Source organism: Scophthalmus maximus, chromosome 2 (assembly GCF_022379125.1).
Source record: "Scophthalmus maximus strain ysfricsl-2021 chromosome 2, ASM2237912v1, whole genome shotgun sequence".
NCBI lineage: Eukaryota > Metazoa > Chordata > Actinopteri > Pleuronectiformes > Scophthalmidae > Scophthalmus > Scophthalmus maximus.
The window spans coordinates 13,088,404-13,112,151 of record NC_061516.1 but is presented as its reverse complement, the minus strand read 5'-3'; the positions used below and the strand labels follow the sequence as shown (position 1 = coordinate 13,112,151).

General features: G+C 43.3%; 1 protein-coding gene across 6 annotated transcripts in view; it reads right to left on the bottom strand.

Annotated features, from left to right (window-relative positions):
* Positions 1–7,783: 7,783 nt before the first annotated feature.
* The window catches only part of acaca (acetyl-CoA carboxylase alpha), a 33,412-nt gene continuing 17,447 nt past the window's right edge, over positions 7,784–23,748 (bottom strand). For 3 of the 6 annotated variants that reach the window (XM_035625110.2, XM_047328559.1, XM_047328561.1), the window contains 24 exons: positions 23,534–23,641; positions 23,340–23,396; positions 23,019–23,063; positions 21,819–21,860; positions 21,012–21,227; positions 20,722–20,877; positions 20,404–20,628; positions 19,257–19,412; positions 19,017–19,163; positions 18,292–18,561; positions 17,986–18,083; positions 17,696–17,816; positions 17,438–17,548; positions 14,889–15,032; positions 14,640–14,760; positions 14,065–14,161; positions 13,834–13,930; positions 13,606–13,741; positions 13,343–13,520; positions 13,139–13,251; positions 12,425–12,579; positions 11,331–11,501; positions 9,644–9,780; positions 7,784–9,531 (listed from right to left, as the gene is read on the bottom strand). In XM_035625110.2, the coding sequence (XP_035481003.1) occupies positions 9,405–9,531; positions 9,644–9,780; positions 11,331–11,501; positions 12,425–12,579; positions 13,139–13,251; positions 13,343–13,520; positions 13,606–13,741; positions 13,834–13,930; positions 14,065–14,161; positions 14,640–14,760; positions 14,889–15,032; positions 17,438–17,548; positions 17,696–17,816; positions 17,986–18,083; positions 18,292–18,561; positions 19,017–19,163; positions 19,257–19,412; positions 20,404–20,628; positions 20,722–20,877; positions 21,012–21,227; positions 21,819–21,860; positions 23,019–23,063; positions 23,340–23,396; positions 23,534–23,641 (3,228 nt within the window). In that variant the 3' untranslated portion in view covers positions 7,784–9,404. Of the gene's footprint in view, positions 9,532–9,639; positions 9,781–11,330; positions 11,502–12,424; positions 12,580–13,138; positions 13,252–13,342; positions 13,521–13,605; positions 13,742–13,833; positions 13,931–14,064; positions 14,162–14,639; positions 14,761–14,888; positions 15,033–17,437; positions 17,549–17,695; positions 17,817–17,985; positions 18,084–18,291; positions 18,562–19,016; positions 19,164–19,256; positions 19,413–20,403; positions 20,629–20,721; positions 20,878–21,011; positions 21,228–21,818; positions 21,861–23,018; positions 23,064–23,339; positions 23,397–23,533; positions 23,642–23,748 lie in introns of those variants that run through there. The other 3 variants (XM_047328558.1, XM_047328568.1, XM_047328573.1) reach the window with 2 other exon arrangements.

Sequence of the window (23,748 nt, the reverse complement as noted above, 5' to 3'; positions counted from 1 at the left end):
CTTTTAGACTAAATGGAGACATTTGGCACAGAGGAATTGGCTCCGGAAGCAATACTTGTTAGTAGGACTGATTGATTGTTGGTTTTTGGTCTTTTCATAGGGGTTTGTTGACAAAAAGAATGAAAAGCATCAGGGTGGGACGATGCATAGCCTGCGTGTGTACAGTGTACCCCATTCAGGCAATGCCAACCTTTTTAATATCATATGATGCCATTTGATAATGATGTCATTGTGTCATCATTTCTACCATATGATGATGGATGACTGGTTCATCTACAGTAAATACCATGCATAGATTGCATCTTTAATGTCGTTGGTTTCAAAAGTTTGTAAATTACTACAATGTACGACGTATTTTACAGACTTCATAGTAACCTCACGATGATGCCGTTTCTACCATATGCATTTTTGGATTAGGCATCTCGTCATTTTCTGATTTAATCGTGACTTCATTATGATGTCACTTATCAAATCCTATCGTACAATGGGGAATGATTTTCTGATCAATATTAGCTGAATTGGCTCTATAGCCCTATCATTTGTACAGATATCTTCAGACCATATTTTTCATGACCTTGACCTCGACCGTTGAAACGTTCCCAAATATTAATCCCACCAGAGCTTTTTGAGTTGTTTTGGCTCTTGACAATGAAACCCAGGATCAAATGTCTCTTTTCCAAAAACCAGAAAAAGACTGAGTTCACTATTGCAGCTACTGTGCTGTATTTCCCTTCTGGTAAGACCATATAGGTACAGATTGAAAAGTGTCTCAGGCAAGTAAGTCATACCGTCGAAGTGGGAGACTTACAGTGGTGATAAAATATATTACATACACTAATATACATCTTATTTTTTGAATGATGTTGAAAAATGCAGAAGGTAAACAGTTACAGCTAGAACTTTAAATAGGATATTTATACAAATACTTAAAATGTATTCAATGCTTTAAACTTGGTCATATTCTGTGAATTAAAGCCTTTATAGAATCTGCCATGTTTGGATGTTCCCTTCTCTCCTGCCTAATCCCTGTTTATCTGTACAAAACACCATGATTAAGAGAGAGAGATCTGCAAGTCAAACAGGAGGCCAGCAAATCAATTTAAATTTACCCCACAGTGATAATGGCAACCGTTGGATGAACCATGTACAATAAAGGTTATTTGTCCTCCGAGGAGTGATTTGTACACTTAGTTTTACCACAAAATAAATGTAACTTTTATTATTATTATTTATATATCCCAAAATATCAGGGGCCAGTATAGAAATTTATTCCAGGATGTGACCAAAATGTTTTTAGAGTCTAATGTTTAGGGAATGTAAGTTTTTGTTTTGTTAATTTAATACATGTACATGTTTAACACGCTCAGCTGATTCACAGCGGAGTGGTAACCAGTTGACTGCAAAAACATTAAACATGGACAGATAACATGATAGGATCTAAATCTTAAATGAACTTAGATTTGCCATTTTGACATTTCACGGCTGCTGTTTCCTTTTTTATTCACATGCACAGTCTGGCCCAGTTCGCTGAATTCAGTCTTTCTTCACTTTTTTCGCTGAAGGCTTGGTAGTCCACTTTCTGCATGAAAATCATTCACACATACAATTTTATAATCAATGCCCACAGTAATAGGATTCCTCTGGCCATGGGCAATTAATACAGTCCCCCCCCCCCCCTTTTTTTTCTTCTCCTCGCGCTGATCTCAAAGCTACGAGACATTGGCTTCTCCTCATTTACATATTTATTGCATTGGACTCAAATCTGGCGAGTGATTGATGTGGAGCCTGCCTCCTGAATTTTTAGCGGCCCATTATTATGAAAGAGAAGGGGGTGGGGGGTGGGGCTGCAGCATGTCAGTGTACTTTTGATTAAAGTTGAAGAGGACAGAATCATAAGAGTTCCCCGCCCACTTCCTTCTCCCGCAGTGCTTAATCTGCAAGGCCGAGTGCTGAGAAGATTTCTGCGCGTTGTAGACATTGACCAGTCATTCTCTCACAAAGGCTGGCGCAGATATGCTCGTCAACATTTTGATCAGCGTTTCATTTGCTGTTCATTTTTTCTTAAAGAGGGCATAAGGAACATACTCACATACTTAACGTTATTCTGGCATCTTCATCTGTTCCCCTGGCGAAGCTCGGCGTTGTGAGGATTCGGAAGTGAAGAGACAGTAACCAGTCAACACCTGTGTTGTTCATTAACAAACAGCCAGTTTCGTTGATGATGACCTAAGAAGAGATAATGAGCATTAGAAATATATCTACAAGTACAAGAAATCAAGAATTTTTGATCTAGCTTTGGACAGAACATCAGCGTGCTTTAGTAAACAGAAAGGACGTAAAGAATAACGTGCACAACATTGCTTTGAAACATCATGTGATGGTGGCATGAAGAGGTCTTTCTGTTCCTGAACAAACCTACACATTTTCCATATATATCTATCTATATATATAGATAGATATATACCGTATATTGTAGTAGGAACACTACAGAGAAATGACACGCAGGAAGGTTGACGCTTCCTCCGACCATCTTTATCAGCGTTAAATGTTGGACACCAACGCGGTTCGGTGAGACCTTGCTTTGTTGTCGGGCCCGATGATTTCCCTGGTCGGTTGCCTTTGTCCTTCAGAGCCAGAGGATGCTGGTCACAAATCCAGCCATTCCACGGGCCCCGATGAGAAGCAGTAAACCGACAGTTCCGTGGGGAGTCGGCGTTCAACGCTCCACTGCCATGCCTGTGATGTATGAATTTCAATGTGGCGCTCCCGCTCAAAATGGGCCACGGGCTGGACTGATGTTTGCTTTCAGCTCAACTCCTTTTTAGTCAGCAAACTGTAACTCATAATGAGTGTACAGCGCACTGCGACATGCATGTACTTTTTGATACTTTGGTTGCTCTATTTGAAACTCATATACTAGCACCACCAGCTGCAGGAGTCCACCATCCCTGCTTTCAGAAGAGGAGGTGATGGTGACCACATTGGAACACGTGTATTCACCACACGTGTCCACTGGTCCTCGTATACCAGCAGGTGAAAATCTCAAGAAACTTGTGCTCCTCCACGCGCCATCAGCATGTTAATATGCTCACACCCACAGTATTGATGTGTAGAGGGCATGGTTTTTCTCTCACCATCTTAGTTTTGCATGCTAGTATGCCATCATTTGCCAATTAGCACCGGCAGGGTGGTTCGGTTTTGTGTTTGACCTGATCATGGTGCAAGCTAAAAGGTCTGGGGCTCAAGTAATGTCCCTCCGTCCACCTGGAGACCATGGATGTCTATAACAAATGTCGCATTAATTGTCCAATGTTGTCAGAGCTAGTGAGATAAAAAAAAAATCGGCAGAGGAAAGATCAGGGAATGACCGAAGTCAGAGGGATTCATCCTCTGGGGAGCATGAATGAATGTACAGTCGGCGGTAATGCAGTAGAAAGCCATCTAATAGTTACAGGCACATATTTCAGTCTGGACCAGAGTGGTGAACCAACAGACTGACTTTACCACTCATAAAGCCATATGCTGCCAGCACGGCTATATATGACATTTACTGAGAGATACAGTAGCGGTTGACAGGGACTTCTCGCCAGCCCCGTTCTCGCCCACTCTTCCAGCATTACACAGGGACCCGCTCTCATGATTTCCATAACAGTCAATGACCTACAGTAATAATTGTGATGTATGACTATAGCGATGTGACACCTTGGTGGCTGACCTTTCCCACAATCCCATATTGAGCAACCTTCCCCACCAGGCCCCACCCCAGCCATTCCTTCAGTGGCTCTGCGCAGAGGACCCCCATCCTCCCTCACCCTCTCCTCTCTTTCCTTGCATCTTGTCGGCGGCGTGATGTACGCGGCTCGCCACACTCCAGTGACTCCATGAATGTTAATGTCGGGCCAGGGGTGGGAGGGAGGGGGGATGTGAGGGGAGGGGAGGATTGGCTGCATGGTACGAGGAGCAGATTCACCTGGTCTGCAAAGGCACAGTTACAGGGAGCTATTTGTGTATCATTATTCATATCGGGCAAAGCTATATTTCTCTTATGCTATTATCTGAGACAAATTTACAGTGAAGTGCATGAGCAGCAGCATTAGGGACAAATAGCAACTGTGCACTCGGCTTAAGCATAATATTGATTTTACCACTGAGGATGAACAACAGACTGCAGACAGCATGTGATGAGGCACTTTGTGGGTCTTTTCATTCAAACCATAGAAAAGTCATGATTCAAATATTTAGTTGGTAAAGACGGTCCTTACCTCAGACCTTTGTCTTGTTCTGTTGCCTTCTCCGTCTTCTGTCAACACACGGTTCTCGTTCTTTGTGTATCCTCCCTCCTCTCCGTCATCCAGTTAGTCCTCAGCCACTGTTTGCTGAGCTCCGGCACAATGAGAATGAATGCATTATGTGGCGATAATCACGGGATGCTGTAATCTTTGACCCTCGTGGCACATTTTCAGACGTGGATCGGAGATTGAGCCTCTCATGCAGCGGGCTGACAGGGCGGCCTCCGTGCCCCTGGAGAGATTCACTGCTTCTGACTTGAACTCCGCAGGCTGGCCTCCCTTGCATGAAAGACACAATACATCATTTACTTTTACTTTTGATCTGTTGATGAAAATTGCCCGCCATAAATTAGGTCTATCAAGCATCATAAATCCCGAAAGCCTGACCTGCACTCCAATGGACCTTATTTTTCCAGCAATGGCGGATTATGGAGCCTCTCAATCGTTCCCGGAAGTGAGCAGCAGCAGTATGGATCAATGGACTGTCTGTGGTGCATTCATGAAGGGTAAGACGTTTTAATTAGGGATGGGACGATACCACTTTTTTGTGTACGATCCGATACCGATTCCTGCAAATTTGAGTATCTGCCAATACCGATCCGTTACTAATCTGATTCCAATCTTGTCCCCACTCGTAGCATAAAACATTATAAATGCATTGTTCAGAATGCACTCTGCTTAACCTAGCCATCTAAAGCCTCTTACTCAACTGTCAGACAAACTAGAGCATGTCGTCGTGTGCAGTTTTTCAAACTCTCAAGCGGGCCCCTGGCTCACGTGCCACAAGTCGGTATGGTCAGCACTGTTGAAACAAGCAAACACAAATTGAACTGTAAACTGTTGATTAAATGATAAATTAACACAAAGATATGATGCCGGAATGTCGTTCAAGGCTTAGCAGATATGCAAATAGGCATTTATTTGGTATGTTAACTGTAATGTATCGGATCGGATTTCACTTTTTATTTTCTTCCAACATCCAATCCAGTCAGTTTGGCCAATATTGCCCTGATACCGATGTCGAATATTGGATCGGGGTCCCTAGTTTAAATAATCCGATCGTATATTATCAGCACATCTGAATCAAATCAACATGCGCTTGAAAGCATGTTGGTGGATTATATCCAAATCAATTTATAAAAAAAAAAAATTGGTTTAAAGAAACCTATTGACTAACTACATAGAGTATCTACATAGGCATGTCGGTCAGCTATATTGTAAATTGTTGACTACTAAACACCAAAATTTGCAGTTCTGTCGCTCTGAATAATGGATACCAATTGTGCGCCAAGAACTTACCGGGAACTATCTGAAGTCTACATGAGTCACGTGACGTGCAAGCTGACCAACCACTCCCCGGGTTGAAAGGCCTGTGGTTCTGGTGTGTGTTGGGTGACGAGGATGTTTGGAAGGCGCCCAACACCACCAGAGATGGAACAACAGCCGCGCTCACCGGTAACTCTTTTATAAAGAACACAACTCAAAGCATACTTCAACTGAACTGCAGTGCGACACCGCCCGGCCTCTGTCACACTGCTCTTGTCCTTGGTCTCCCTCTTCCCCTCTGGAAGCTTCTTCACTTTTTTAACCTGGGGAGTGATTAGACAAATTGAAGTCCGGTGTGCTTTTAACTGAGCCACCTCCACCCTCACGGTCCGATTCACCAATCCTTAACAACTACTTCTGATGCAAACTTCTGATTCATGGCCTTTCACTAATTCCTGTGAATGTTTTGACTTAATCAGTTTCAATTAAGGTATTCAATAAGTTAATCACCAGTTGTGGCGGACATAAACACAAATAAAAGGAACAAATCTTCATTTTAAGTGAAGGCGTTGCTGCGACTGGTGAATGAAAAGGAACTCAACCATGATTAAAAGGAAAAAAAACTCTACATATTTTGACGGTAGTTATATCAGGGCCACAAATGTGTTCATGTACAAAAACAGGCTTGCTGCATGTAAAGTTACCCGTAGGTAACAGATGCAGGTCCATGACCTGGCGCTCATCAGTTTGCGTCACCGATTGGGAGCAAAGAGTCTGCCGACATTAAGAGACACAAGAAGACCCAATTGAAAAGTGCCTTACTCTGACCGTGCTTCCATACCTTCTTGACAGTACGACCGAGCCGTGAAGAGGCAGGGGGACGGGCGGAGAAGAGATGAGCTCTTCAGAATCCCCAGCCTGCAGAGGAGGAGGAGGAGGAGGAGGACAGCTGGGGCCTGGCACTCCCTCTGTGATGCTCTCCTCTTTGTCACGGCCAAAAGACTCTTGTTTTCAGGCAGTAATCAGACAGCCCTGGGGCTCTGTAAAGACCCTGTTCGCTCCTCATCTCAACTGTTGCATACACCCCGCTAATTGGAATCCTGCAACTGGGTCACAGGCATTGTCTCTCAAGTGCCGTCAAGTCACTGAGACACATGAATGTGGAATTATGGTGCGCCTCGGACGCATGATTGAGTCTCCCCTCTATCTTAATGCCTCCATTTCAATCTCATCACAGATCTGATGTTGTGTCCCCCCCGCCCCCTTTTTTCCCTATTAATATTTATTGCTGTGCCCTCTTCCATTTTTGTCACAGCTCTGTCTGATGCCAGCCGTCACTGGGATTTGCTAGCTGGAATGTAAAAAAATATATATAAATGTAATATCAGATTGATTTTATTGTTACATTTACTGTATTTCCAAGACATTTTTTTGTATTTCATTAGACCCTTTTTTTTGGTCATTTTAATTCAAGAATCGTGAACTTGAGTAAGGACAGGAAGCGGTTTCTCTCAAGTTGCACTCTACCAAAGCTCTCCGCTCCACTTCAGTGGTCGAGGACCAACCTGATTCTGCAGTTTGTCGGTGATTAAAAGAAGAATTAGCCAGCCTAGCATGCCACCACAAATGAGCAAAACCCTCCGGGACAGCGGGAGACCAAGCAAGGCACATTTCCAATTATACCACCAAATGACTCATTTTCTTATTGGGCCTCGTATAATTGTGGTGGGTATTGGGTGCTTGCAACTCAATTTGTCTTACATATTTGTTGGTGGGATGGTAATAGAGTTGACAGAGCCAAGGGGGATGATGTGAATGAAGACAAAAAAAAAAGAAAATAAGGATGAGATAGATCCCTCAATATTTGTTTGATCTATTTCATCCTTCCTAAGACTGTTGAAGTCTAAAAGCCAGGAAGAAAACGCCACTTTAATCATCTGTGGATTGAGTAAATCGGAAGACTATCATTTTTCCAGTAATCAGGAAATGTCTCCCCAGAGTAATAGACTTTGCTCTGACTGCTCGAATTACTGCGGTTCCCAGTGATGCGACTATCTGTCTCGAGGATCATCAATATATAGGAAATAACCGACAAATTAAATTACTTCAAATTCGAGGACATTTAAATTTGGTTGAACCCACTTGCATAGTTTGTTCATGATTCAAAAGCATAGATTGTAAAATTTAGTTTTTCTCCATATTGTTTTTGGCACAAACACACTTCAAACTAAGTTGGGTAAGCTTTATTAAATTTGCAGACACATTTCGAGCTCGTCATTGTAAAGTCTTCTCCATCCATGTGTGGCAAACGAGCAGTTACTTATGAAGCAACTGGACTCGCACGTCAACATAGGCACATTCAAGGGTAAAGCATTGGCCGAGAAGCCATTTCACATTGCCGGCATCGCTTTTCTCAGCAGAACATAACGACAACAGTGATCGACTGAATTGAATTCGACGATGACGACGGTGCCGCTTTGCTTGTGTTACGTTCTCTAATTCAAAAATTAATAATAAAAATAAGTAACATTTAAACAAAAGGTACAACAATCTTTAAATAGAAACAGTTAATGTGGATCACAGTAAAATTAGATAACCATGTCTGACTTGTAACATACAACGGAAGTCCAGTCATTCAAAAATATTTTTAGTTAGAAAAAATTGGAAACACAAAAAAAAACGTGAAAAGACTATTTAAAAAAACCCAACTATCCACTAATATTATCCACTCTGTGTAGTACCATTATTAAATTAATTCCCATTCAAACTCTTCTCCACTGTGTACCACTGTTTGCATCACTGTGTGTGTGTGTGTGTGTGTGTGTGTGTGTGTGTGTTTGTGTGTGTGTGTGTGTGTGTGTGTGTGTGTGTCTGTGTGTGTGTGTGTGTGTGTTTGTGTGTGTGTGTGTGTGTGTGTGTTTACACCCGTATGATAGATGCAACAGTAGAAACTGCAGGCTCGATTCTGGGTGCTGTGTGCGGGAACAGTTGTCAGTAAAGTGCACGTAAAACAGTGTGTGTGCGTGTGCGTGTGTGCGTACTGTGTGTGAGGTCGAACAGAAGGGACAGCTGTGTGTTTTGTCGTGAGGCGAGCTGCCCATTGCTCACTGCAGGGAAACTGTGAAACAGTCGGGGTCTAAATGGGACCTTGCCCCTGCTCCCCTGCTGGGCTCCTCTGTCCAAATGTGTTAATAGTGTTCCCCAGCTTTGTTCAGTAACGAAGTGTTTAAAAAAACCTTATTTTTCTTGCCAATGCCCCCTAGTAACGTGTCTTCATTGTCGAGCTGGTCATCAAAACACTTGCGAATCTTTAACAAGCATATGTCACAAACCAAGGTGAATTTTTTCAATACGACAACTTTCGACATTTATCGTTGCACACGCCTCCAGTTCAAAAGCGCGGAGGTGACTTGATTATCGTGGAAGCATTTAACATCCATTTGCGCCGAAAATGTGTAAACTGCAAACAATGTTATATTAGTCGCTAGATATTTCTTTAGTTGTCTTTCAATTGCACTTAAATAGAAAATACATGGATTTATCTACACACCGGCATACATGTAAGACAATCTACAAAATGTTATGAATCATGTCAGTCATGTGAACTCCTGCTTAGTGAGAATCATTGCCAACGGTTCATCATTGACCTGGCAGCAGCCAGGGGCCGTCACGTTGGCTCCTCCAGCCTGACTTTCCAGCACAGGGCCTCAGTCGGGAGCGGGAGTGGCTGAACCGCTCCTCTGGCTGTGGTCGTGGCCCGTGCTGTGATTCAGCCAGGCAGGGATGGAGGGAGGGAGGGAGGGAGGGAGGGAGGGAGGGAGGGTGGGGGGTTAGTGGCCAGGCTCCCAACTAGGAGGAGGCTGACGTCTCCATGGTGGACAGAATGCGGACGACCTCGGCCCGCTGCGTGGGTGAGATGTGCTGGGTCATGTGCACAATGGAATCCATGGCAACCTCTGGATTGGCTTGAACAAGGCTGGAAAAAAAAAAGAGAAAAGAAATCAACATCAACATTGTGCAGGGAGTGCAGGGTTTCACATGATTTTGTCAAGACGGGTGAAAATCAGTTGCTTGGTTGGAATTATTACCTGCGAATCTGCTTGAGGATGTGATCGCGGCGGATGTACTTGATGTTCTCGTCGATGACGGACCTTGCGCCCTCTTCTTCGGCCAAATGCCTCTCCAGCCATCCCACCACCTCTTCGTTGGTATCCCACAGGTAGGCCTAAAAAATGCAGGGAGGAAGCATTAAAGTAGAGGAGATGGACAAATAAAGCCGAGAAATCCAATCTATTCATACAGTTTGGGTGTAAACAAATGTGACCTGGAGAAAAATAAAACCCCCAAAAAACAAACAGGAAACATTTAAACCTTGCATTAATATATTATGTACTGGAAATGGACCAAATATTTATGAATCAACAAATAAATAAAAAACAACAAAAGAGATGGACAGGCACAAAGTGGGGGCCTGATGCTTTGTTGACTGGACCTGATGGGAAAAATTAGTATTCATGAGAGCTGGCATCTCCGATTCCAAACAAAGCCGGGCTGGAGGGCTTAGCAAAGATTTGGGGGTGGAGGGGTTTAATGGGCTCTTGCCTTTTTTTTCTTCTTTTTCTTATGAGCAGTCCTGCTAGAGGTCCACGAGAACATTTAATGCCGTTATTAATCATTTTTAATCTGTTTGCTTTTAATTAAGAAACAGTGTGTTGCTCTCCATATCTGCTTGTGCCAGCGCTTTGATTAATTGTGGCTTAAGACGGCCAGTCCTGATTGGGATATTATATTAGCTTACAAGAAGGGCCACCTCTTAGGAGATCTCCAGCTCTGGGGCCGGCTCCTGTCGCCCCCTGTTCCTCCGGGCCCCGAGACTGGGCCCGAAGGAACCGCATGTATGCATCTCGGAGGGATGTTTACTTTCAGTAACTACCAGTTTATCTTAATCACGGGCATTTAAAAAGAGTTGTCATGACTGTTTTTAACTGGCACACCTTGTGGGATAAGGGAATGGGAGTGTGAAGATTAAAAAAAAAAACACCCTCTGTAATCATTCCTTGGGGCTAAGAAGGTGTTTACTTGAGTGCATCCACACACACTCCCCCTTTTACGGGAACACGAAAGGCTCAGATTTGAGTTCAGAATGAGCCATTTATCACTGGATTAAGAGAAAACACACTAACTAAGGGTCACTCGATTACTCATTAAAAATAAAAGAATGGATTTAATGATGACTTGGAATACGAGTAGATACTCTATGAAATCTAAAAATAGCTTTGGAGGAACAGTATACTACAGAACTAATACTCTGCTTCTCTATGGTCATTTAGTCTCTTGGCTTAAGAACACTTTATAATAATTCAAGTGATTTATGGTAATTTGCCTCTTTTTTTAAAATCTCACTGAAATAAAGCTGCAATAACTGACTTCTGTTTGTAGTAATTTAACAAAGGACATTAAAGAGGTAAAGCTGCAAATCCAATTAGTTTGACGAACATTTACTGTATCCATAACTGTAAATTACAGCCAAGCTGAATAAATCATAAGACAAGCAGCAACAATGAAATAACACAATAAATAATGAATATTTCACCATCACCCTCACTCACCATGTGTGTTGATATTAAATGTAAAATCTCTTTTAAAGTCCTCAAAGTTAACGTTGAGTTCACAAAACGCACAAATTGAACGAGGTGCCAATTATTTCTACAGCTTCCGCTCTAGTTATCGAAGAAGAAAAAAAACGATTGAACAAACCGGCATGGTGGGTTTTACCTTGACGGCCCCCTCGGCCTCCACAAACCAGCGTCGCAGCATGGCCTGGATCTGGCCGTCTGTCAGCTCGCCATTGGCCGCTTGGATCTTCCTCTTCACCGTGTCCTCGAGCAGCAGACGACGCAGACGCCAGTAGAAGAACTGACGGGACGTCTGCCATTCCAGGATATCCTGGGGAAGGCGAAATACAAGCAGCTATGTTAGCTGTTTATACAGTACAGTAGCTTGTACAATTTAATATCCTAATGATCAACATCAGTTTATCTTCTCAAACACTAGTTACACAGTCTCAGGCTGTAAAAGATCGCATTTAGAGAGAAACCAGACTCGGCTTAAAGGACTAACTCAATGAAATGATAATCTGTTGGTGGATTTTAATTCTGTAAATTTAAGAATAACACGAGTGCTTGCTCATTGTGGGAACTTTTGGTTTTCTCTGTAATATTGTGAGGTCTCAACCGTACCATGTACAGTGCCTTGAGCTAATGTATGTATATGATTTGGCGCTATACATATAAAAGTGAATTGAATCTAATTATCACAGAAGACTGAAGATCTGAGGATGTCGCTCGATAACACAGATTTCTCTGCTGATAAACTTAAGGTGAACATACACATCAGTCCATTTGTGTGTATAGAAAAAAAAAAAAGCTCCCAGACTACCATCCATCCGTGAAACACCCATGTGGTCATGTGATCAAAGCGAGTGTGTGTGTGTGTGTATGTGTGTGTTTGTAAGTGAAAGATGGGACTGGGGAGGCACAGCGTGTGATGGGGCCTGCCTGAGGCTGCTCTGCGGTTGCTAAGGTGATTGACCAGGGTCATCAGAAGATAATTATGAGGACGAGTCTCAGCAGCTTGGTGAGACCAAACATTATTCACCAGGCAGGTGCAGGCCCAGCAGCAGCTAGACTGATACTTCCCTGTGGGCTTTTCAGGTTATTCACACACTGTACATTCATACTGTAGCAATACATGATCACAAGACAGTATATATATATATATATATATATATATGTATATGTATATATATATATATATAATTTATTTTTTTTAAAGGAAGAGAGAAGGGGAAAAAAAGGATGAGCTCTTACTGTGATTACACCCTTCTCTTGCATGCGACCTGGGGTGTCATGGAGGTCCGCAAACTGCACAGCCACTTGGTGGTAGATAGGCAGCAGAAACTCCTCACGCTCCTTTAGCTTGGTCTCAAGCTCTTTGCGATCAGGGGTGCTCAGCTCTGGGGTTCCTGTTGGGAGTTTCAAAACAAATATCATAAAAAGACATCGGCAAAACTGAAACATTTGCTGAAATCTGACAGGGAAGAAACCTTTACATGGCAGGCCTAGGCTTGGCCAACGTCTACCTGCAGCTGTGAATTAACTGCTGCGAACAGCGAAACCACTAGTCGCTGTCACCGAAGACGGATTTTTTGTCAATTCCAATCTGCAAGCTCTCAAACCCCTTCCCCAGTAAACCTCCATTCCACCGGTTTGCCCAAAGCATCAACACTGCCCCTCCCCTCCCACAACGCTGCAACGGACCAAAGTTCCTCTGAGCCCCGAGTAAAATCAATAGCCTGCTCGGGAGTGACAGGAGAGCCAGTGATTGATCCGAGCAAGCCGTGATTGACACATCTCCTGGGGGGACTGCGGCGAAGATGATACAATCAACACCAAATAAAGGACGGCAGTGAAAGCACACATGCTCCCACCTGATACACGGCCCTGTGCTAAAACGGGATGGCAGGGAGAACGACTACAAATGAGAACAAGGCCAAGGAGGGGTTAAAAAAAAGGAGAACTCACCCAGTCTTTCAGCCAAGCCCATGTAGACCGGATCTACTCTTCTCATGGTCTTCACCAGGTCCTTCTTCCTAAACTTGATCTCCACTGTTCCCTCAGGCTCCAACACTCCACCTCTAAATGATGGAAGAATGATTTTGTTGAGCTAAAAAGCCTGGTGGATAAAGAAGATTCATAATCTCCCTTTTTTTTTTTCATCCAACCCACCGGCTGTCCTTGTCGGCGTACATCTCCATGTGACGGGGGTTGATGGTGGGATCTATGACCACCCAGGAGCCTCCTCTCAGCTCAGCCTGAGGTGGAATATAAACCAGTACCGGCTGCTTGTATTCCCTCAGCCCGTCCACGATGTAGGCCCCGAACTTCAAAACCTGGTCGTACATATCTGAGGAGGAACATTTTCAAATGAGACTGCGAAATTGGCGTTGAACCCAGGCTGACTCGTAACAACGGAAGGAGAGGTCCAGCACCTTTCATTCCTCCAGAAAAGCCCCTCCAGTTGGCAAACACCATGAGTGGCAGGCCCTCTCGGTTCAGGTCCTTGATGGCTTGGGCTGTTTTGAAAGCAGAGTCTGGGAACCACACCTGTCCTGCCTGCTGGATGATCTAAAAGCACAAATCAGAAAAAAAAAATCTGCATCATCAGTGCCTGAAAATGCCAGTTCGGTCTTGAGCACATGCATTTACAGAGCCATTACCTTCGCCTCCGAGTCCAAATTGGCCGGATCAGCTGGGATCGTCAGCTCCACCGATCTGGTTTCCACAGCAACGACTCCAGTAGGTATCCCACCAAGTCTGAGGAGAGAGGCCTTTCAGCACAGACATCTACAAAATACCTTCACTACACTTTAGAACAGCAGGAGCACTATCCATGGTAGAATATTAGGCAGCGTGTTATCTGCGTTTAGCGTTTTTGTTGGGACTCTCACCGGGCTCTGCCGACCACCACACTCTGGGCCCACGGCTGCATGATCTCCATGAAGGAGCCGTGGTCAAAGAAGCCACTCTGCCAGGAACCTTTTGGAGCTTTATATACAGAGATGAGTGAAGAAGAGTTGAAGCAGGGAAGAAGGTGGATTTAGTTACTGGCAGTTGGAGTTAAAACATTATCACATTAATGGCTTTATTCTGCATGCACGTGATGTATTTTTTTCTTTTCTTTCCCTCTGACTGTGTAATCTTGGCAGCAACCATGATGGATGACCGTATAAGGAGGCTCGCTCAGCTCTTTCACTACATGCCCAGCCGAGGAGGTTACCACTCAATTAAACCTTCGCCACTCATCACTACCAGAGAGGTAGACCGGCCTCCCACGCGAATTCTACCAGTGTCTTTGCTGTCGTGTGCTGTAATTACACCGATGTGGAACCTGCTCGGTCCTGACCCGCAGTGTAAAACACACTGCATCCACTTTGGTCCCATCTTGATCCTATCGTACCTTCAGCAGTAGAGTGATTGGCTTGCGTTTAATAAGTGATCAACTGATAAAAGAACAGCCACTCACTCTGGCTGGGACGTCCTGCCAACATCCAGCGAGGGTCATACGGAGCCTTGGTTGGAACAAACTCCACTGGCCGATCTATGGAATCCTTGGAGCTGAGGATGGGCACTGAACTAGATTTACACTGGAGCAAAGATTTAGTTTATTTATCAATTTATTTGACAAAAAAAACCCTAGCTCTAAACATGAGGAGAAGTTAATTTGCATGAATTCAGGATGAAGCATCTTATGCCAATCAACCGCTGGTTTTACCTTGGGCATGTAGGAGAGCCATTGCAGGATATTGAAGACTCCCTCAAAGTCGTCACAAACGGTGGAGTGGGTCACACCGTTGTTGTGCATGATCTGAATCCCACCAAGCTGGTTGTTCGATGTGTACACTTCTCTGCCCAGCACCTGTCGTATGAAAAAGGGAAAAAAGTGTTGAAATGTCAGACTGTCCGACATTCAGCTCTGGCTTAAAAAAAAGAAGAAGAAGAAGAAGAGGTTTTCATGTTTAAAACAAACTTAAGTAACACAGCAGCAAACCGTTGCAGTGGTGCTGCTCTTGAAACTCGGAGCAGCAGTTTTCTGCCCGATTGAATTATGGGAAGATTTAGCCTTTGAAAGTCGCCTCCCTCTGGCCGACAGACTTAATCTAGCATTAAAAGTCGCGCAACCCTGGCTGACTACGTGAGGAGTGGTCACCGGGCAGATGTGTCACATACCAGCTGGGACTAGAGCTCCAACAGCCAATCGACTACTAAATGAATCGCCAGCTATTCTGAAGCTATTCTGATTATCGATTAATTTTATGGTGGGGGGGGGGGTTGATTTCAGCTTCTTAAATGTGAATAGTTTATAGTTTCTTTGCTCCTCTGTGACAGTAAACTAAATATCTCTGGTGTGTGGACAAAAACAAAACATCATCTTGAGGTTTTGGGAAACACGATTTTGTGGACCAGACAACTAGTCGTTTGATCGACAGATTAATCCACAATGATAATAATCGTTAGTTGCAATTGTAGCTGGGAGCCTGCGTTAAAATGGCTCCACTGCCTTGTCAATACAGGCGATCAGCAGTGTTTGCTGTGTTATTTAACACATGCCTTTTCTCAAAAACAAAAACAAAAAATCTCAATTCGCTCACATTCTAGCAGCTGGCTCTGTACTGACTCGCAGTCCGTGTTAATGGGTCTATTCTATCACTTTTATCATTACTGACAGAGGCTACTGTGTAACGGTGACATGGAAGGTGCTGAACATTTTTTTTGCCCACAAAACTGCCAACCCGACGCCATAAAATCCCCTCTCCCTGCCCACCTATTTTCACAAGCAGCTTTAGAACAGGTGGCGCGGCCCCTGACATGACTCCATTAAAAAAATCAAGAGAAAAGCTCAAACCCTACCCTCCGCTCTCAACTTTTCCGCCATCATTTACTTTCTTTATTACCATTAAATGTTTATGTATCTGGCTACAAATCTAGCGGACTCTCCTAAAGCTGTCAGGGAAGCCTGCGGGCCCAAGAAACATTGCAATCACCTTGACATACACAAAATCCCAGTGCCTTCGGCCACCGCCGGCTTCATTAAGATTCCACAGCAGAGAGAGAGAGAGAGGGAGAGGGGAGAGGATGGGATGCAGAGGGTGGGACAGAGGGAGACGACAGGGAGGGAGAAATCGAGAGGCCAACTGGATGTAACAGCACACTGGGGTATTTGCGCGAGTAGTTACTATCCAGTCCCCATGAAAATATGAGAGCTTTTCAGCAGATAATGAAATGATGATCTCTGGGTGGCAGCCTCCTGCTTTCCATTAAGTTTCAGTTAATAGCCAGGAAACCACGTGATAAACGAAGCAGGACACAAAAAAAACTAACACACTTCTCGCCTGTGAAATCCGTACGATTTTTTAAATAAAAACAGGACACACTATGCTGCAATGCCTCACCCAACACAAAGTAGACACTGGTCAGTAACCATTACTGCGAGGCTAATCGCACAAACACAGGTCTGTGGCGGGGGCCCGAAAAAAAAAAACGTTGCGATTCCGGGGACTACGTTTTGCCATTATTGGGCCATTTACATGATTTGCCATGTTGCGATCCGTCATCTCATTTGAAATGGAGTCATCTTAATGCACTGACAAGGACAGAGAATGGAAACCGAGACGAGAGCAGGGAGTGAAGCGTGAAGACACACACACACACACACGCACACAAAATCAACAGCGTTCAGAAAACAATTTGCCTCAGCAAAACTTCCTTTTGATTAAAAACAAATGATATGGGTGTCCTGCATTGCAGCCTCCGGCGTGTCACTCCATTTCTATGCAAATACAACTTCATGCTTCGCGTTCAATTATTCCACGATGAGTGGCAGGCGGGCCCGGGATTGGGAAAAGGGAATCCTAGCAGAGGAGAGCAAGGCGGGAGAAGGGGTCTGATCGACGAGTTGGAACTAGCAGCAAAGAATCATTTTACAATTGTCTGATTTCTTTGCTTTGATATTTACGTATAAACACGTAATTCTACAGTTTCGATTAATATTATAGAGAAAAACATTTTTTTTTTACGTGCAGGCACCAGATCTGTTTGCCCTTCCTCTCACATTAGCTGAAAAATTTAACAGCCAACTAATGAATATTAATGGTGAATGGCTCATTAAAATGCAGATGCATTAATTGTGTGAATTCAGGGATGATTCATTCGGTGTTACGGGAGACCGGCAAAGACAACAGCATTGTGTTTTTCAATTTGAAAACACTACACACTGAACAGAAAAACACCTCTGTATTAGATAATGTATGTGGATATTTGTACCTTGTTGAGCGCTCCAGCTCCTGTAAGAATAATGTGAGAGTTGTCCACTTGGATGGTTCGCTGTCCGAGCCTCACCAGATAGGCCCCGATCCCTATGGCTCGACATGTGACCTGTAGGACAATAATGTTTTTTTTGTTCATGGTAAGTGGATGGAAGCTCGAACAAAGCAAGACTTTGCTCTTGAAAGAGGAGACCAGATTAGCTTGGGGCTGAAGAGGAGACTGCATGTTGGTGAAGTGTGCCCACTTCAGTCTTACCAGATTCATGGTGATGATTTCGTCGTAAGCCAGAGAGGACTCTCCGGCTATCATCCCCGACCCTTTCAGGTTCTCCACACCCAGCCCTTCATCCTTCCCGATGATGTCAGTGATCCTGTACCTGTATGACGACACCGAAGCTGAATTCACTGTAAGCCAGACGTGACCTTGGGACAGCTTTCTGTCGCTGACTACCATTATCATGTCATGCGCACTTGACCGACACCACGGCAGCGTCAAGATTAATTTTCCTCAAAGTTAAGTGTGTATATGTAATAAAAATTATGTACCTGGATTCTCCCTCGTCCTCTATGTGTTCGCAGTGCACCGAGTTCAGGGCTGAGACTTTCTTGTAATCCTGAGGTGTGAGGTAGAGATACTTGAAACCCTGCGGGGGGAACAGATCAATGATGGCTTAGTTATGACAGGTGATGTTATTGGTGCAGAAAACAAAGAAGTCAACATTTTGAAAGGCTAGAAAAGAAAAAGTAGAAAATGAGATTACAGAAAAAAAGAAGCCAAATTATGATAAAAAGAAAAGTGTCAGGATATTTGCGTTTATGAAATACTATGTGACTAAGACGAGGCTGACTGACCTTATATGGGTCCGCGGTATCCTGCCAGGCCACGTGGAACATGTGTCTTATTTCCTCGGCCAGCCCAATGCGGGCGCCGCTGTTGGCCGCGATGTAGATGCGTGGGATGCCGCTCTCTCGGGCCATCTCCGAGGCGCGCAGGAATAACACGTCCTCCTGGGGCCCGAATGAGCCGATCTTGTGGGTGATGTCGTTGCTTATGACGATGATCTCGCGTCCCGCCGGGTACTCTGGTGTTCGCAGGGTCATCCGCCAAGCCACCATACCGATCTAGAAGGACAGAGCAGAGACACCTTTATACAAAAACTGTATATATCTAGTGTATCATAGTATACAGAAAATAATCTTATTTTTGTGGGGGGGTTTATTTGGGGGATAAATGTCTTTGCTCAAACCTGAGAATAAGATCAAGTGTGAGAGGTTCTATGATTAGGACTGCAATATTTTATCATTTGGTATAAGCAGACTCACTAGACATAAATATTGTTTGTCAGTGCACTTTCAATGTAGTAAGTTTTTCCATTTGACAATACAGAACAAGTACTTGAGCACACAGCCAAAGAAACACAGAGACACCTACAGAGTAAAAAGGAAATTGCAAGTTTTGAAAGGGTTGGTTGTTAGATAAAGAAAAAGGTATGTCAAAGTAAATGGGTACTATATAATTTTTCTAATATCTGTATTCCTGCGTAAAATTTAAATAATAAAAATAACTAAATACTGACCTCGTTGCCTCCTGGCAGTCGGTTCATCTGCACCAGCTGACCTTGGGCGTCCAGAACCAGCTCTGTGAAGGTGAGCAGCTCAGAGGGAAGAGGGCATTTGGGCAAGTGGGCAAAGGCCTGACATGAGTGCCAAACCTTTTTCAGAGCCTGGTAAAGGAAGAGTCAGAATAAAAGTAGTTAGCTATTGTAAGCAGAACCTTACAGAAGAAAACACAATTTTTTTTTTTTTTTTAACCATACCTGTCTAAACATTTCTGGGAAGTCGTAGACGTAGGTGGTGCCCAGAGATTGTGCCTGGAAGCGCTTAGACTGCAGCAGGTCCTTGGTGACGTAGGGCGTGTTGATGAGCATGCCGTGCAGCGGACCCTGCTTGTCCCCATATGCCTGGAACATGATCTGATCAGAGAAGGACAGGAAGTAATTTTCTCTGCTGTTCTGACACCTTTGGGATTAAAGTAAAAAACAAACAAAAAACAAAAAAATTAGATTTTGGGAATGAAGATAATGATGATGAGGATGATAATGACAACTATGAGCATTAACTAATACTAACAAATGAGGTATTAATTAATTGAATGTTTGAGTATATTATAAAATAATGCAATTCATGTTCAGAGCAAACATCGAAGTCACTCCAGAATGTGTACAAAATGTTGTTTTATTTTTCAATACAAAAGAGCGAATATGACCTGAGAAGTATTTACTGTACAAAAAGCCAAAACTGGGATTAAAAGGAAAAGTTTTTCAGTTGTTAGGGTGAAACTGTGGAACAATGCCAATATTTGGGTTTTTAAAAAAGTGATTTAAAAAAGTGCCTCTGCATCCAAAACACATTCCAATCGGCACCGTTATGACTGCAGCAAATTAAGCTGCAAAAGTCGTGAATCTTAAAATAGAGAACAAATATGACATCTCCCCACTCTTCACATTCATTATCATTATCATGGAACTACACCCAGCAGAAATAAAAAAATGAGACAAAAACCAACATGTGCAAAATAATAGGTGAAATGTGTGGGTCTTTTTTCCCCCCACTCCTTAGTGGTCATGTAGATTGTAACTATTCAAGATTCACTTTCTGATGGATGGATAAATGGATGAAGTCTAACTTACCTGATCAGCTGTGAGAGGAAACATATTACTAAACTAATTGTCCACCAGGCTAAGGGCAAGGCACAGTACTAGATCCCCACTTCTCATCAATAAATCTCAAAAGCAAGAATATTGTATATTCTACTGTGTAAAAATGACACACTCCATGTTTAACTTTACAAGAGAGGCAGGCCGACTGTATTCTTTGAGTTGAGGTTTTCCAGGATGGAGCTGAAGCCCTTTACCTGCGAGTGGACAATGTGCAGATGAGATGGAAGAGGTATGAGTGCCCCACCTGTCGGTCTTTGGGCCCCACCTGTCCCGTTCGGGAATCGGTGACCTCCTTGTAAAGGCTGATGTCCAGGTAGTAGCCCGATTCATTGGTGAGAAAGAGGCGGATGGGGATTTGCTTTCCTGTCGGAGTCAGGCGGATGTTGATTTTCAGTTCAGCCTGCAGGACGCGCAGCTTCCACAGGCGGCTACCGTAACGCATGACCATGGAGCGGACAGACTCTTCGATCTGAATTGCGCACAGGAGGATTAGGGAGAAATCAAGTCATTAACAAGGGTAAGGTGTTTTGGAGAAGAGTATGTGTAGGATTGTCCCACAGACCTTTGATGGGTCCATGATGACAGTGGGGACAAAGTTGAGGAAGATGTGGTTACAGTCAGTTCGCACAGTTGTGTTGTTGAAAGCCACTTCCAGCTCATCCATGGCCTCCAGCAGCAAACGCTCGGCCTCATTGTGAAGGTACTCAAAAGAGGCCTCCTAGTGAGGGAACAGGGAGAAATCAAACAGTATGGGAAGGTCAATTTTGAGAATAAAAATGAGTAGGGGGAATCTAAAATGGCCCAAAAAAATGTTCATCAATCATAGAGTTCCTGGTTGTTTTGTATTCTTACCTTTGTGACAAGATCAGAGTGACGGATGATGGCTCGCACAAAGAAGCGGTAGTCCGTGACCTCTGTGCCCACCTCCACGCGAGCCGCACCCAGGTATAGGTGCATCTTGTGGTTGGCACACGGGATGGCAGTTAACGCAAAATTACGCATGCGGTTGAGCTCCAACTGGAAAGCTAGTGCTGGCTCCAAATGGCGATAGATCCGGTCCTCCTCAAACTATTGAGACAAAGGCAGGACACAATCACTAACAGCAAAAACAGTATTTTAATCGAGCTTGTTCACAGACTTTCCTGAAGATAGTTGTTTTTTTTCTTAACTTGAAATTGGCAATTTCAAGTGCACTCACGTTGATATAGGAGTAGTGAGAGATGCCTGTGAGCCACACACTGTATTAAGGGAATGAAATCACGGGCAATCTCGATCTCAGAGAGCTGCTAATGGATGTAATTTCTCTTAAATGGGAGAAATAATTAAAGAGTTCATTACTTTAATGAGTTTTGGTGGTTTCGTCGTTGTGAAACTATCGGGGGTAACGGAGAGGAAGAGACATCGCTGATTGTGATTGGGAGAAAATTCAGCATCGCCAGGGGGGTTCAAAGTTGTTCTCACAAAGGGTTTTGAACAGTTTCCCAAAGGAAAATCTGTTGTTGTATCTGTTATATAATGTGATAAATGTACACAAAGGTATGTATAAAATCACTTCTTCTTTTCAACAGAAAGTGTTCCTGTCTGCACAACACAACACCAAAAATCTTTTGAGTTAAAGTGTCGATTCAAAATAATTGTTTGTGACATGTAGACACCCACCTTGTCTCTGGCACGGAATGTGAAAAACTTGGGGAATTCTCTCTGTGGAAACAAAAAACAAAACAAAAAAAATAAATATATATATATATATATCAAAACAAAAACATTGGTTGTAAACATTGCACTTCAATTTAAAGAAATCAGTTAGCAGAGTGGGTGGAAACAAGATGTTCTGAGCTTTGCTTAAACATAGGTGTGGCGTATTAAGCGGTGACGGTCAGGACCTTGTTCTACATGCAGTGGACCCAGTTAACTTTTACTGCTGGAATTACTGTGTATTCACTCAGCAGGCTCACATACTAATGGTTAAAGGCTACACACATAAAAGCACCACTCGATAATCTTATGAATAAAACATTTCCTTTCTTTTCACGGACATCTGATCCTCCGAATAATGCCCAGTAGTCTGACGCTACCAGATGATGTGTCACACTTGCCAAAACAACGCCGGAGCGATTGGAGATGCTCTCAGCAAATCAAGGCCTACGTGATAACGACAAGAGCTGCGATAGTGCACACACTGGAAACCTCCACAGCCATGATTTGACACTATGATTACACATCATATTCCCTCTCCACAATGTGGTGAATTGAGAAAAATTATTATGCCACATAATGACACCGGTTACAATGATTTGGTGTCATCATAGACTCCGGTGCCATCGAAAGAAAAATGAATGCCTCTCGTCTAAATGACAAAAGAGGCGAAAGAACGGAGGAATTCTCAAAATCGAATCCTGTCCCAAATCCCCGTCGTAATCGCTTTCATCCAAATTTTAGTGCCGGTTCTGTTAATAATGGCTCAAACCTGGAAAGATACAGTAAATGCGTTGTTGTGTGCTAGAGCACAATCAGCAGGGGATAACCCACTTGGCTATCTATTCTAATATTCAGTACATGTTTCTGTGGATTTCAATGACATGTTTAAACTGTAAAAAAACTAAAAACGCTGCTGAGAACCAAACTTATTGATTCTGAACAATGTCGGGTTACATTTCCTTTATTGATGCTTGCACAACAGAGTTAAATAAGCTTCCTCTTGAGATCGAGGAGCTGACTGGTTGTGTATTAAATGACTGCTTCCTTTGTAGGGCCTGTTTGACATATTATTTCAAGGGAAAATGCATTTTTAATTGTCCCGAAAAAAATACAAACCGAAAAGCCCACATTTCTTTATTTCCTCCGTCTTCCTCTACTTACATGAAACCTTTGGTCCACCTCACAGTTGACTTGTTTCCTGAAATCCTGCCATCATAAATGCAGCAAAAGCAAGGCATGCAGAGAGAGATATAGAGACAAACAGGGAAACAAGCTAAATTACAAATGAAAATCATTACAGTTGACACATTTATGTCATTCCATATCATCTCCAGTATTAGTAATTGCAAACAGAAAGATGCAGGATAGATCATCTGTATCATTTTGATACGTGCCATTCATAATTATTGAATAGGTGACATGCATGGAAGCAAATTGTGAAGCGAGGGAGTTGATTTAGTTTACATCAAGCAGGACCCCCACCTTCTGGGCCACAAGGAAAGTCAGCCGTCGGATGCCATGTTCAAAGAGCAGGGATTTCTGGGAGTGATGAAAAATAAAAAAAAAGGCAAATGTCAAGATCAGACAATCTTTCTGAAGCATCTGAAACATTTTAATCTCTCTGCTGAAATTGAGAGAAAGAAACAAAAAAGCCTTGTTGTGGGGCAGCTCCTAACCTTTGAGTGAGTGAACTCCCGAAACACGGCTGCCAGGCCATCATCATCGATGTCGCTGTCTGTCTTTATAGCCACATTCAGGATATGGATTGGTTCATCCTGGATACTCTGGGTGAAAGAGCAAAGAGAAATTGCATTCTTAAAGATGCACAATCAACCACCTGTGGCTACGGCCATGTTCATACCTGGCATTAAAATGCATCAAATCAAAACGT